The sequence below is a fragment of the Quercus lobata genome, chromosome 10 (genome assembly GCF_001633185.2).
Source record: "Quercus lobata isolate SW786 chromosome 10, ValleyOak3.0 Primary Assembly, whole genome shotgun sequence".
Lineage (NCBI taxonomy): Eukaryota > Viridiplantae > Streptophyta > Magnoliopsida > Fagales > Fagaceae > Quercus > Quercus lobata.
In genome coordinates, this window is record NC_044913.1 from 16,880,917 (window position 1) to 16,897,439 (window position 16,523).

The 16,523-nt window shown below is 37.4% G+C and overlaps 1 protein-coding gene and 1 long non-coding RNA gene across 2 annotated transcripts; both read right to left on the reverse strand.

Annotated features, from left to right (window-relative positions):
• Window positions 1-297: 297 nt before the first annotated feature.
• Window positions 298-1,438, reverse strand: LOC115966109. The gene is made up of 2 exons (XR_004086309.1): window positions 1,163-1,438; window positions 298-569 (listed from the first exon to the last, which is right to left on the reverse strand). It is a non-coding gene; the product is annotated as an uncharacterized LOC115966109 (long non-coding RNA).
• Window positions 1,439-6,949: 5,511 nt separating this feature from the next.
• LOC115964424 lies at window positions 6,950-7,465 on the reverse strand. The gene has a single exon (XM_031083735.1). The coding sequence runs from the start codon at window positions 7,463-7,465 to the stop codon at window positions 6,950-6,952; it is 516 nt and encodes a 171-aa protein (XP_030939595.1).
• Between the last annotated feature and the right edge of the window lie 9,058 nt (window positions 7,466-16,523).

Genomic DNA, 16,523 nt, shown 5'->3' on the forward strand with positions numbered 1-16,523 from the left:
CGAGATGATTGAAGAGCAATGTGCCAAGTTGAGTGGTGAACTTTGTCACCTTGTGATTTTAGTTTGAAGTTTGAACAAATTGAAACAGGATTATGCTTCATAGCTTAATAAGAATTTTGAACATTGAAGTTTGACACATTGTATCAAGGGTAAGTTACATAAGCTATGAAATAAAATCAATGACATTATCTGTTTGATTAAATATCAATTTTTTTGCTAATAAACTCGTTCAAATTTTACACTAGTACAAAGGAAATTTTGAATTTAGGAATCTTCATTGAAAATCTACATGGGCAGTGATCCAAAAATGCACAAAAGTTTATTAAAATGAACATTTTGATCACAAGACCATGAATCCATGATAACAAGAGTTCTATTGAAACCATAACAATATGATTGTTGACAATAAACAACTTTCACCACTATAATACATGATTCTCATAGAAAATTGGGCAAGAAAAAGAAGAAGAAAGTCTTGCATCCTTGAAGATCTACTTTTTGAGAAGATTTTGCAGATTCGGACAATTTCTGATGGCTTGACTCCCCAACAATTATACCAAAATGATGCCCTATAGAAAGGAGAAAATAAGAAAGAAGGCATGTTAGATACAAAAAACTTCCTTTAGAAACTAAAAACTTCCTATAGAAACAGAAGCAACAGTGAGTTAAACTCAGCTGTATTACTCAATCACAAAGATTTCTGCTATTAATCAATATTTCACAACAATTTCAAAATTTTAACTGTAAAGTAAAAACAACAAAAGCATAAACTACAACAAGCATTAAGCAAATGAATTCACTATCATTTAAGTTCATACAAAGCAGTCAAATCAAAATTCACAACAAACCCATATCCAAAACACCCTTTTTTCTCACAACTCAAACCCCCAAATTACCATTTCCAACAAAACATTACATCACAACAATAACAAAGTTTCAAAAATACCCAAAGCCCAGAACCCTAATCAACAAAAAGTTCCAAAATTTGAATCAAACTACTACATCACAAGCTTCCCGAAGCCGATTTGTACAAACCACCACCACCACCCAGATACACAACACAACAATAACAAGCAAAACAACAAAGCTCGTAGATCCGAGTATAATCGAAGCCTAGAAAAAGGTCAAAAAAATCAGAGAGTTGTTAATAAAGGGGATTTACTAGAAGCCGATTCAAAATCTTTCTCAGATTCTCGAGAAACAAACACCCATCCTCCCCTCCCCCCTTGATTCGATTGGGTTCGATGAGAGAGAGAAACCTGAGAGAGAGAGAGAGAGAGAGAGAGAGAGAGAGAGAGAGAGAGAGAGAGAGGTGGATGGCTGAAATACAATTGATGCACAACTGTGTGTAGGTATGAAGAACTAGAGAAGCTTGACCAATGACCATTGCTGGGTTTGATGGGAGGGAGAAAGAAATGGAGAGGAGAGGGATAGAGAGTTAGAGAAGAAAACCTAGACGTTGGAACTAACGTTAGTTTAGCCCTTTACTCAGTTAAGTCTCCTGTTAGTGCTTTTAAATGACGTGGCAGATTTTAAGTCGTGGATTTATTTTAAATCAATCTTAGCCTTTAACTGGACACTCTTCATTTCTAATGAAATGGAGAGGATCCGGATCCCATTCAAAATGGGAAGGAAAACGAGAAAGATTTTAAAAAATAAATAAATAAACTAAAATCAAAGAAAATTTCTCCATCATTAATTGGTTTCCATACCAATATCAAAGATGTGGTGTGTGTTAGCGGACTCGTCAATTGAATTGGGGTTTCCTTTAATTCTTATTTTAAAACCAAAAAAAACAAAACAAAACCCACCCTTGTACTATATATGCTCCTTAACTCCCAACTCCCAAGCAACGTTTCCATCAGAATTGAGACGCAGCACCTAAATTTTAAGGAAAACTCTCTATGAATGGAATGAAAGTTGAAAGGACTATAAAATATAATGGAAGTTGAAAGTTCTATTAGTAATATTTATTGTTTTAGGTATCTTATTATCATAGAAGATTACTGGGCCGGAAGATTACTTGAAATAAAACTACACATGATGTCAATTTTAAAAATTGAACCACAAAAGGGATGCCTCATAATAATGCATAAAAGGTCAATTTCTGTTTGATTTGACACACGACCCATAACTCCTTCCTTCTCAGTTGTACCAACGTATGAGCATAGAGCAATGCTCTCATCAGCACAAGTATAGCGATTTAGACCTACAACTAAAATAAAGTATGATACAGTGTTGATAAGATGCACGTCATTAATTCGTGTTCCTCGGAAATACACAAATTAAACACATTTTTTGTTTGATTTGACACACACTGTTGGTCCAGATAAATCTTTCACGATTCTTGCGAAGAATGTGCATAGGCAAACATTTCACAATGCCCTATGGTCCATATGTAGCTGTTTAGTTAGAACAGAAATCTAACTTTGTGGCCGTAGCATTTAAGAATCCAAAACTATTAGACACCATGAAAAGATAAAAATGTACGAATTCCAGATACGCATGCATGTTATGGACATTAATGCTTTTTTTTTTTTTTTTGTCAAGCTGAACCTAGTCACGTATTTGAAACTATAAGTTCACAATGAGAATTGACGGTCTTTGATGGTATGTTTGGATGTTAAAAAAAAAAAAAAAGAGGAAGTAGAGTAAAGGGAGAGAGAGTAATTCAATTATCTTGTTTGAAAGTTTTTTAAGGAAGGAGGGGGCTTATTTGAAAGTTTTTTAAGGAAAGAGAGAGAGAGAGGTTTAGAGGAATTTGGAAAGGTTTCAACTACCTCTAACCCCTTATTTTTAATTCTCCAAATTGGAAAGATTTGGAGAAAGTAAAGTAGATAAATTATTGACCAAATGAATTCTCCAATTTACCCTTTTTAAATTAACAAAATTACAAACCAAAAAATTAACATAGATCCTTCTTTTCTTTTCTTTTCTTTTCCTCAATAACTACTAATTAAAAAATTGTTTTCCTCAGTAATTACTAATTAAAAAAATAGTAAAGATTGAAGAAAACAGAAATTATCACATAAACAGGCCATAATAAACTTTTAAAAATGAAGGATTGTTACTTGACGAGCGTTGGTTTGGTTATTTTGATATTAAAGACATTATTTTCATTCAGCCAATCAATTATTGGGGCCTCCATGCAACTGTTTCAACTTGGTTAGATCTGGTCTAGCAGTGCTGTAATGATATTACACTTATACAGATACGAATAGTTCTCATTTTGCCATACATGCATATTCATCTAGCTCTTGCTAATATATTTGAATGAAAGTAGAGGTGAGAACTGTTGTTGAAGAACTCTTGAAGTCACTATTACAATTATAAGGGAAGCCAAAATAAATTTAATGGTTTTATTTAAAGTGTTTAATAAATATACAAAATTATGTTTGTTCCTAGCTAGAATTATTCAAATTAGTTCATCCAAAAAAAAAAGAATTATTCAAACCAGCTAGCATTATTTCCTTATGATGCATAGATTAATTAAAATTCCTACGTCAAATATCATCAAATTTGAGTAATAAAGTAGTTAATAAACATTTACTTAAAGATACATGACAAATATATATATATATATATATATATATATATATTGTGAAAGACCAAATATTACTGATAATACTACTATAGCATTTGAAGTATTACACAGGATGAGGACCATTGTGACACGATATGGTCCTTCCCAATTTGGTCCTAACTTTCCCCATGCTGGGTTTTTTGCAGTGTCCAGAACCTTCCTCAACACTAAATCACCAGGCATTAGTGGCCTTAACTTTACTTTGGCATCATAACCTTGCTTGAGTTTGTGTTGGTAGTACGCCAATTGGACCATTGCTCGTTCCCTTCTTTCTTCGATAAGATATAAGCTTTTCTCTAGCAACTCATTGTTGCTGCTTGGACAGAATGAGCTGGTTTTTAGTGTTGGAAAGCCCGTCTCTAGAGGAATAATAACCTCAGCCCCGTAAGTCATCGAAAAGGGGGTCTCTCCTGTTGATCTGTGGGGTGTGGTTCGATATGTCCACAGAACATGTGGCAGTTCTTCCACCCATCTTCCCTTCGCATCATCTAACCTCTTCTTAAGTCCATTCACTATGACCTTGTTAACAACTTCGGCTTGCCCATTCCCCTAGGGGTAGGCTAGGGTAGAATATCTATTCGTAATTCCCAATTCGCAACAATACCTCCTGAAGGCCTTACTATTGAACTGAAGACCATTGTCTGAGATGAGGGAGTAAAGGACTCTGAACCGGGTAACAATGTTTTTCCAAACAAACTTTTTAACGTCCACATCTCTGATGTTCGCTAAAGGTTCAGTTTCAACCCATTTAGTAAAGTAGTTAGTGCCGAAGAGCAGATACCTTTTGTTTCCTGCTGCCTTGGGAAAGGGCCCGACGATATCCAAGCCCTACTGAGCAAATGGCCAAGGGCTGGACAGTGGATTGAGGACCCCTCCTAGTTGATGTATGTTTGGCGCAAACCTCTGACACTGGTCACACTTCTTCACATATTCATGTGCTTCTTTCTGCATGTTTGGCCACTAGTAGCCCTATGTGATGGCCTTATGAGATAAGGACCTGCCTCCTGTATGGCTTCCACAAATAGCTTTGTGTAATTCCTCCAGGATTAGTTCTAAGGCCTCAGGGTGTACACAAAGCAAGTATAGTCCAGAAAAGGAACGTTTATACAGCTTCTGGTCCTCGGATAGCCAGAACCGAGAAGCTTTTCTCCGTATCTTGTCAACCTCGGTCTTCTCTTCGGGCAAAATGTCTTCCTTCAAAAACAGTACTAGAGAGTCCATCCAGCTAGGTCTCACTCTGACCTAGTGGACATGGATTACTTCTCTCTTCATCACTAAGGGTTTGTACAAATCTTCAACAAGGATGACCTAGGGTAAACTTTGAGCCGAGGAGGTGGCAAGCATGGCCAAGGAGTCGGCATGTGTGTTTCCACTTCTAGGGATATGCAGTAAGCTAAAAAAATCGAAACGTGATTGTAAGTGCTTAACTTGGTCTAAGTATCCCTGCATTCTTTCATCTCTTGCTTCTAATTCCCCATTCACTTGGCCAACGACTAGTCTTAAGTCCAAGAACAAGTTTACTGCTTTTCCGCCAAGTTTCTGAACCATGGACATCCCCTCCAATAGGGCTTCATATTCAGCTTCATTATTCGTGGCTGAGAAACTCAGTCTTAGCGATTTTTCAATGGTAATCCTTTCAAGGGAAATCAGGACTAGCCCCACTCCGGAGCCCCTTTGGTTCGCTGCGCCATCAACATATACTTTCCAACATGTGGGCCCTTGTAGAGAGATTGGGCCAATTGATTTTTCATCCATATCTTGTGCCTCTGCTTCTTCTAACGAGGGTTCAGCAAATTCAGCCACCAAATCTGCGAGGACTTGGCCCTTGACGGAGGTACGGGGCATGTACTTGATGTCAAAAGCCCCTAGAATCGTTCCCCACTTAGCAACTCTCCTTATATAATCAGCACTCCGAAGTATGGACCTGAGCGGAAGCTGGGTTAGAACGATAACTGTGTGTGCCTAGAAATAATAGGGAAGCTTTCGTGTTGCTTGAACCACCGCTAGAATGGCCTTTTCTAGTGGTAAGTAGCGGATCTCATCTTCATGCAATGATTTACTCACGTAATAAACTAGTCGTTGTACACCATTGTCCACTCATATTAGCACTAGGCTTACTACATGAGGGGTCACAGCGATGTAGGTGAACAAGACTTCATCAGCCTCGAGACTGGACATAATTGGTGGCTGAGATAGATATTCTTTAAGTTGTTGGAAGGCCAAAGCACATTCCTCAGTCCACTCAAATCCCTTCCATTTATTCATCAAGAGGAAGAAGGGTCTGCACCTGTTTGCCGACCGAGAAATAAAACGGTTTAAGGCAGCAATCATGCCGGTAAGCCTTTAGACCTCCTTGGGATTCCAAGGTGGCTGTAAGCTATTGACAGCCTTGATTTGATCGAGATTGACCTCGATCCCCTTGTGAGTCACCATATAATCCAAGAATTTTCCCGATCCTACCCCAAATGAACATTTGGATGCGATAAGACGCAGCTTGTGTCTCCTTAGAATCTCAAAGATGTCCCCGAGGTCTCTCACGTGCTCGGACACCACCTTACTCTTTACCACCATGCCATCTATATAGACTTCAATGCTCTTGCCCAGCTGCGGCTCAAACATTTTGGTTATCATTCTCTGGTAGGTGGACCCGTTGTTTTTCAAACCAAAATGCATCACCTTGTAATGGTAATTTCCAATAGGAGTGACAAAAACTATCTTTTCTTGGTCATCTGCGGCCAGTAGTATCTGATGGTATCCTTGAAAGGCATCTAAGAAGCTCATCCGAGGATGGCCCGCGGTCGCGTCTACCAACTGATCAATCTGAGGCATAGGGAACGAATCTTTTAGGCAGGCTTTATTCAGATCCGTGAAGTCTACACAGACTCGTCATTTTTCGCTCTTCTTCTTTACTAGTACGGTATTGACCAACCACTCAGGGTAAAAAACTTCCTTGATAGCCCCTGCTTTTTTAAACTTCATCACCTCGTCCTTAACAGCGTTAGCATGCTCCGTCGACTGGCGCCGAGGTGGTTGCTTCTTGGGAGTAATGGATGGGTTAACGTTTAGGTGGTGGTAAATGAAGCTCAGATCAACCTCTGGGGCCTCGTAGGCGTCCCACGCAAATACGTCCACATTTTCTCTAAGAAACCCAATTAGCTTTTCTCTCTTTTGGGGAGGTAGTTCCGAGCCAACTTGAAAGAATTTTTCTGAATCACCGTCAACAACTACCTTTTCTAGTTCCTCACATTTTACCTCTTCGATTACTCCATTATTGGGTAATGCCGAGGTGACTGATTACTATAAGCCCCTTTCAATAGAGGCCGAGGACTTAGCATTGGGTTGGCGTAAGATGGCGGCCACCATGCACTATCTGGCCATGGTCTGATTCCCTACAATATCTTTAACTTGGCCCTCCGACGGGTACTTCACCTTCTGGTGCAGGGTAGAAGAGACAGCTCCTAGGGCATGAAGCCATGGTCTAGCCACAATAGCTATGTAGGGTGAATAAGCATCAACTACAATGAAATCCACCTCCACCACATCCGAACCGGTTTGTATGGGTAGTCTAATCTGGCTTCTTGGAGTAACGGTCTTTCCCTCGAAACTTACTAGAGGGGAATCGTACGTTGTTAGGTCCTCGGGTTTTAAGTTCAGCCCCTTGTACAGGTCGAGGTACATTACTTCCACAGCACTGCCCTGATCTACTAGCACTTTCTTCACATCATATCCTCCAATTCTAAGTGTGACTACCAGAGCATCGTCATGGGGTTGGATGGTTCCGATCTTATCTTCGTCCGAGAAGCCCAGCACCGGTGAGGCTTCCTTCTTGGCCTTTTTGGACTCCCGATCGTCGTCCTCGGTGGATAGCCAAGCCATAAACATTACTCTAGAAGGATAAGAGCCGATCCTTCTCAGAGCAATAAGAATGACATTTATAGTGCCTATAGGAGGTCTTAAGAGGTGTCTCTCCAGGACTCCGGATTCGCCTGTCCTTGTTGACCACTGGAATGATGTAGGAGGTGCCTTAATTTTCCCTCTCGGACCAACTAGTCCAAATGGTTCCTTAAGTTCCTGCAGTTCTTAGTGGTGTGCCCTAGTTCTTGGTGGTATTGGCAATACAGGTTTTGGTTGCGCTTCATGGGATCTCTTGCCATCTTATTTGGCCATTTGAAGAATAGCTCGTTCTTGATCTTCTCCAGAACTTGATGTACTGGATCTCAGAACACAGCATTGACTATCTACACGTCGACAGATCCGGATTGCTCTGTAAAGTCTCTCCTCAGTCGATTGCTGTTATTAAATCGGTCCAACCTGAAGTCACTCTTCTCTTGAGGGATAATCTTTGCTTTACCCTTGCCCAATTGCTAGTCTTCTTCAACCCTTTTATACTTGTCGATCTGGTCCATGAGCTAGTGCAAGCTAGTGACAGGCTTTCCTGTTAGGGACTTTCTTAAACCATGCTCTTGAAGGTACTGATGGTGACATCATCAAAGTTACCCTCTATCTTGCTGTACATCTCCTAGTATTTGTCCGAGTAGGCTTTCAGGGTTTCCCCTTCTCGCATGGACAAAGACCGTAGAGAATCCAAAGGTCGAGGAACCCTGCTACACGTGATGAAGCGAGAGTCAAAGGCCTGGGTGAGTTGCTTAAAGGAAACTATGGAGTTTGGTTTTAGGCCATCAAACCATCTCATCGCCACTGGTCCTAAACTGGACGGAAATACTGTGCACATCAAAGCCTCGTTTTTGGAATGGACGACTATCCTTTGAGCTTCCCTGGCCTAATTAACTTATCCTTCATCTTTGAGGTTCATGGACTTTCCATCAACCCCTTACTTTCATTACTTTCATTACTTCGGGTCTGCTGTGGCCCATTCTCACTTTTCTATATCACATACTGCCCAAGGGTTTGCTTTTTCTCTATTTCCGGGCTCTTTTAGGCATGTCTACTTCCTCAAGGCCCATTTACTTGTTTTATGGGCTTGCAATCCATTATTCCTGCCATCTGGGTTTAATGGTTTTTCTATCCACTTACTAACTCTTTTCTCCCCATGTTGTTGGGCTTCTTCTTTCTATTGGGCTTCCAAAAATGATCATCAACAATAATTAGGTTGAAATTGGTTCTACTAGCAAATCAAGTGTCTTAAGGTAAATTCGAAGTGGAAGATTATTCTGCTAATGACCTTTAAGTTAAACTCTAGGGTGCGGCCATTTTCTCTTGTAAAATAAGATGGAGGATTGGTTGCCCCGTTAAGAACTATTTGATTTATGTGTAATTTATTTTAAAAAAATATCTCAATCCCTTCTTGTAATTATCGAAAATATATGAAGAGGAGCAAAAAGTTAAATATTTATGATATTTTTTTCCTAAGATAAGACATGGAATTAAATACTTTATGATATGATTAAATAGTCGGCTTACAGCAAAAGGTTAAATATTTATGATATTTTTTTCCTAAGATAAGACATGGAATTAAATACTTTATGATATGATTAAATAGTCGGCTTACACAGGAGTATTTTTCAAGAAAAAAGGGAGGGGTAGGTTATAAGATGAGGGATAAAATATGGAATAAAATGAGAATACCTAAAGCAGTTTTGTATGGAAAAGAGAGGAGTTTACACATGTAATTCATTTGTCATGACCGACAAATGACAATATATTTATCTAGGAGAAGACTAGAAAGACCAAATGGTGATGGAAGATTGAAAAAAAAACTTTTCTTTGTCAAAAAGATAATTTAAAATAAAAAAAATTGTACATAATTTATATATTATTGACTTTTCTATCAAAAATAAACCAGGATTGTTTTGAAATCATACCTAATACATGACCTCTATCATAACTCCAAAAAAATAGTTTTTCAAGCCCAAAAACTAAAAAATAAAAAATTCTAAACATTGATACTTTTTTATATAGAATAAATTAGGATTAACTTTTTATTTTTAATTGAAAACAGACAGAACACATTTGTAATTTAAAAAGAAAAGGTGAAGATTTAAGAAACTTGACAAAAATGAATAAGTTATATACACTCTTAAAAAAATAACTAAACCATATATAGGCACATCAAGTTTCTAAGCATACGTGAAAACTAGGAGAATTCTGAAATTGTAATCAATTTATGTCACCTTTAGGTGGTGAATTACAATTCACTTAACAGATGTGAGCCCTTTCGGCATAAAAGGAAACTTTGCATTTGCAATGCATGCATGATAGGTTTCAAGGAATAATTTTAATATTATATAAATGGTCTGTTTAGATACCGATTATTTTGCTAAAATAAAAATTTTAATATTGAAAGTATGGTAGATAATGGTAAAAATTAACTAAAATAGTATAATGAGACCTATAAATAGTATCAAAAAGTATATTGAAGTCCATAAATAATAACAAAAATAAACTAAATAGTAAAATAATTTTTATTTTTCATCGATTTTCAAACAAAAACAGTCACAATTTTTACTATAATTATCCTACATAATAAATTATAATTAATTATTTATCACTTTTATATTGCCTATTACATATTCTTCACTACTTACAGTCTACAGTATAAACAGTTATGAAAAAATATTTTTTGTCACTAAATTTTTAGGGACCCAATAGTACTTACTACAAACAAAAAATCACTCGAATCGAAAGTCTGAAAATCCACGCACAGAGACTCTGACTTGTAGGCCATACATTAAACTTACCTTAGGTACCCGTCATTTCAGTATCAAGGGTGACTCAATCATTTTGAATTTGGAGTTCAATAACAGGGGAGTATCTCAATGGACTTCGGTCCGTATCAATGAAATCTAGTTAATATGTTGGCAATCAAAAAAAAAAAAAAGGGTGACTCAATCATCAACAACACCTTTGCATCTCTTCAAGGTCAAAACTACGTTGAATCATTTGTCGGCAGTACGACCCAACGTTCCCACGTGTCAACCCTTCACATTTTCTAGGTGTGAACCCCCAAAAAAACTCTCTTACCTACATTATCATCTTCACCTTCATCTAGTTCAACTGAATGTAAACAGTGCCAATGAACCCCACACCCCCTCCCCCCCTCTCCCAAAATATAAACAGCGTTAGTTTTAAATTCCTATTGCGTCATGATTGTGACACCTGACACTAAACAGAAGACAAACCCTACCTAAATAATCCATACACCAAGTAAAAAAAACTTAGATAACAATATTTTCACAAACAAATCTAATGTAATAAGCTAATACAGCTTCTATTTTTGAGTCCATTATTAATGCTAATTTTTTTATATACTAATAAAAATTTATAACTTATTATTTATTGTGAAAATATTATAAACATAATACCATTTTTTAAACAAGGAAATACCTTCTCGAGTGATGGGCCCCAAAATGGCAACTAACAACCCCAATCATGGCAGACTTGATCCGTTTGCTTGTTGTGTGTATACTTTATGAAAGTGGCTGGGTTGGGGCCGCGTGGCAAACTCTTATTTGTTCCTTTTGTTACCCCTAAAAGTTCCACATAAATGTCAATTCCACGTTGGCTTGAATTCTGACAATAGCTCGAAAATCGCGAGGCTTAATTAATTACATAGATCAAAGTGTATAATAGTTTTTTTTTTTAAAGAAAGGTTACAATTGCACCACTTGTACACTTACTATGTTGACAACGGGGCTTCTCAAGTTAGAAGTGTTGCATCTTTAATTGTTCATCTTCTTTTCCTTCTTGTTTTACACTCGCTTTCTTTGCAAATTTGGAGGGAAAGACACCTGTGCTGGTTGTGTCCGCCAAAGGAGTGAGCAAGTTTGTTGAGGTTCCAGGTCTTCCACAAGAGGAGTATCCTGCCATGGTTGCTTAGTAACTTTACAAATTTTTGCAGGATAATTTTAAATCCAACTTTTAAAATTGGTATATTCCACCCCCCTCCCTCTCTCTCTCTCTCTCAGACAAAAAGGTTCACAATTATGTAGGGCTGCAATTTATAGTTTTATACTCCTGGTGAAATGCTTGTACACAAATGTGCATATTATGAACAATGTATTACCACCCTCTCTAAATTCTGCTTCTTTAGTGATCTCATGGATGTGATGTATTTTTTGAGAACTCCACAGACAAGAATAATTATATTCAGATTTGAAGATATATCATATTTGAAGATAGTCTCTTAAGGACCATCCAAACCAGTCTTAGCAGTGGACCAATCCATTTCGATTGTTTCCCTAACTTTATAGTTTTCCTTCATGACCCACATATCAAGAAAGCCCTCACTTTAAACATCAAGACTTCCGGAACCCTCATGGTACCAGGAACCAAACAATTAGCTTTAATATATAGAGTCTACTACAAGTGTATCAGGACAAACCTAAATGTCCAAGCCCTTAAAAAGAAAGCAAAAGGGGAAACCACCCTTATCCAGACCACAACCCCTGGATCTCAAATTCAAGTACCCAAGACCTTTAAGTGGACAAAGATCTTGTTCCCACAAGATTAGACTCTGCAAAATGAAAATTATTCTTTTCAGATCCAACACCCTACCCAAACCCCAGATTTAGACTTTGTCCAATAGTTAATTGATAAAATTGTCAAGCTAAGTTTTGATTAGTCCAAGTTTAGATTTCCCTTAGATCTTCAGCAACCCAGAATGCAATCCCCTTTTCTCCTCAGAGATAGATTTGCATCCTAGTGTAGCTCATCCAGACACCCACCCCTTAAGAAAAATTTGGACTTAGAACTCCAAGGAGCTAAGACTAGATCCCAAGTTAGCACACCATGCTACACAGCCAAACAAAAGTCAGTTGCTGATGAGGAGGAAAATCACAGCCAATCCTCCCCAACTTAGTCAAACTTTGAGTAGGCTGAACCCTCAATAGGTCACCAGCTTATTGTCATGAAACAAGATTTCACCCCAGATCATAAGTCTTTAGGAGATGATTTTGACTCCAAGACAAACAAAGTCAAAAGATAAGCCTATAAGGCAAATCATACCAAAGAACATAAGATAGAAGTGTACACCAAATGGCAAGAGTTCATGAAAGAGATATCAACAAATATCCCTTTCTTTGAATATTTTGAGACCCATTTTCAATGGCACAGAAAATCTTGTGTCATCACCAAAACAAATTGGACCAAAGAAAACAAGGAACTGGTCTGCTCTAGTCACCCTCCTCTATAGAATATAACCATCAAATATCAAGGTTTTGAAGTAGTTGCTACTCCTTTTAGGAAACCTTCTAGTGAGGATAAACTAGTAAAAAAGGACATAGAACAAAACAACTACACCAACCAGTGTTTAGATGTCATAGGAAAACAGCTAGACAGAATAGAAGATAAGTTAGAAGCCAAGGCTATTCCCCAGTTAGGAAACCTTGTTAAGCAGCCCATCCAATCTTTAGAGAAACCTTTAGTCAAGTTACCAATAACTCAACAAACCAGTCTCAGGTCCTAAAACAAGACAGCACTAGAAATAGTCAACCAGAAGTTAGAAGAACTAGTCAAAAAGGAACCAACTACCTCTTCGACTAGCAAAGACCCCAAGTTAAACACCCTAGACATCCATATGGCTTCTAGTAGCAGCAGCAGCAAAACCTCTTCAGAGTTTGAAAAGGAAATAGAAAAATTAGAAAACCAATTCCAAGGACTATAGGTAAATAAACTTTACCACCGAAGAGTAACCCTAACTAGTCTTACCAAAAATTGATATCCCAGACAAACACTCCCTGATCTCCATTCTGAAGAGAAAAATGTCAGCAACCAGTTCTTAGTATCTTCTGATAAACTCTATGAATGGAATATAGATGGATTATCAGAACAAGAAATCATAAATAAAATTCAGCACATGACTATGGTGACCAATAACTACCTCAATGAAAATCGTCCCCATACTGAAGTAGTTGAACTTCTGGTCTTAGGTTTCACAGGAAAACTTCTATCATGGTGGAACCACTACCTAACTGAAGAATCAAAGGCAAACATCAAAAGTGTAGTCTAGAAAGATGAGGATGGACGTCTAGTCTTTGATGAAACCATAGGTCGAGGTGTCCTAGATGGAGTAAACACCATAATCTATACCATTACAAGACATTTCATAGGAACCCCTAGCAACATTACAACCAAGATACATGACTAGTTAAGTAACCTTAGGTGTCCTACCCTTAGTGACTACAGGTGGTATGAAGATGTCTTTACCACCAGAGTTATGCACAGAAATGATTGTAACTCCCCCTTTTGGGAGGAGAAGTTTATCAATGGCTTACCCAGTCTTTTTGTCATAAGATTAGAGAAACCCTCAGCAACACCTCAGGTGTCATAAATTATGATGACCTAACCTATGAAGACATATCTAGTGTCATCCGCAAGGAAAGGCTGAAGATGTACATAGATATGAAAATCCAAAACCAGGCCAATAAGGACAAAAGAAAAGTTAAGTACGAAGTAGGAAACTTTTGTACTCAGTATGGCTTACCTTCCATAGCCCCATCCAAGAGAAAACCTAGGGAAAAAGAATACCCTAGGAAAAGAACAGTCTTCAAGTATTATAAAAGTCATAAGAAACCCAACAACTTCAGCAGAAATGATTTCTATAAGAAAAGCAAGAAGTCCAGAGATTACCATAAGGTCAATAGTAAAAGAAAAAATCTAGCACAAAAAACATTTGATAAGAAGTATAGCAAATGTTATAAGTGTGGCAAGAAAGGTCATTTTAGGTCTGAGTGTAAATCCAAAGCTAAAGCTTTAATCAACACTCTCCAAGGGGACCAAACCAGCAAAGATGAAATTTTCAAGCTCCTAGAACTTAACCACACAGACAATGAGTTCTTCAGCAGTTGTAGTGATCATGAGATTTTCCAAATAAACCAGTCATCATCTTCTAGTGACTAGAGAGTCATCCAGCATCTCTAGTAGTCTAAACATCTGGATAGGATGTAAAGACAGTTGTTAAAGCCCAATATCTTAGCCAGTTTTAGAAAACTTTAGTCAGACAAACAAAGGAAACCAAATCAAAGCACTCTGAACCTCCAGGTAACCTGGGGAAAATCTTCAATAGGTTTACCAAAGCTAAGAAAGAAATCACAGTTAACGACCTTCAACATAAAATCAAAGAAACTCAAGAGGAAATAGAAAAACTAGAAAACCAATTCTAAGGACTACAAGTAAATAAACTTTACCACCGAAGAGTAACCTTAACCAATCTTACCAAAAATTGGTATCCTAGACCAACACCCCCTAATCTCCAGTTTGAAGAGAAAAATGTCAACAACCAGTTCTCAATATCTTCTAATAAACTCTATGAATGGAATATAGATGGATTATCAAAACAAGAAATCATAAATAAAATTCAACACACGACTATGGTAGCCAATAACTACCTCTATTTATATATATATATATATATATATATATATAGTTTGGTTCCCTAAACACTTGCGGCTCTACATAGAGTCTAGGGTGGTCACAAAATCACCTTGGCCTGGAAAAAATAATAATTATTATGGATAAATTTTAAAAATTTACAATTTTTTTAACCTTAAAAAAAATTTGTGACAACCCTAAATTTTTTTTAGGCCCAACATAACTAAACTTTGGACAAAATTTGGCAACAAACTTTGTTGTAAGTTAAGGCTACAACTCCATTCAATATTTTTTTTTTATTGGTTGTGAATTTTAACATATCCACAATTTAATTACATTTTCTTCTTATATCCTTTATACTTACTGTAAGGACACGATTTGGTGACGAACCTAAACAGTATTGGGTTCATACGTAAAAGGCCCAGACAATATGATTTTAGAGCGTGGGTGTAAAGAACTAGGTTAACTGTAATATCTCCTCCAAAGACTTACTCTCTAGTACGATCAAGGTTTAAAATTGGTATAATGGATGTTTTTCTTTAGTGAATAGTGCAACTCTCTCTTTCTTCTCTCACTTTCTTCTTGCTAGTTTACGTCTGTTCTTCTTTTTTCTTTTTCTGTCCCGATCCTTCTCCTCAGGCTATTCTTTTAGTTTATATACTCCCATTTGCGCTCTATCCTTACCGCACACGTGTTGGTTGTGTCCGGGGGATTTCTTCCTGTCCCATCTGGTATCTCCTGGAACTTCCTATGGGCAGCTGTAAGGCTGCTTCCTTACTGTTCAGGTATCACCTCCACATTAATGCGGCTAGAGAGTTGGTTGAGAGGTCATTAATGCGGAGGCAGCTGTAGTTACAGATATTTGTTTGCCTTATCTCTTTCATCTTTAGTCGGCTACTCTATCCATTGTGGTGACCTAATTCTGAGACCTGATCACAGTGAGACCACGTCCTGATCGTCCTCGGATGCGATCGTCCTCGGACGCATAATGCCGAGGAGCATGGTGCCCTCGGACGGGTTTACGGCCTCGGATGGGCCACGGGCCCAACAATCCCGAACCAATTCTGAACCCTATGGGCCCATCAATCGAACGGTCCCCACACTTACAAAATTTCAAAAAAAAATCAAAGATCAATAACTATGTCATCAATCAAATGTCTAAATTTCAAGTTTTTGTAATCTAAAATTATACATAAAAAATAAGTTATGGATCAAATATTAAATAACACCTGATTAACATGAAACTTAACATGTATTTTAAGAATATAGAGAACATGCAATTCAACAATTAGATTTGCAAAATATGTAGTAATGTGCTAAGAATGTATTGACCCCTTGTGATAAATTAACCAATTAATTAGCCAAGTTAATTAATTAATTCAATTAATATGCAAAACGTATGGTAACACAAACAAATCACCAATTAAGTTAATATGCAGCGGAAAATAAAATTAGCACAGTGATTTGTTAACAAACGGGGAAAACATCTAAAGTAAAAACCTCATTGGGTGATTTTAAGGTCACTGCTCCCTAGAATTCACTATTATCATAACAAGCGGTTAGAAGAAAAGGAATCACAGTACTTATACCAATATACAGTTGAACTCTTACC

Coding starts and splice junctions, on each gene's coding strand:
- LOC115964424 (XM_031083735.1), bottom strand. CDS start 7,465: ATGTTTATGGCTTGGCTATCCACCGAGGACGACGATCGGGAGTCCAAA.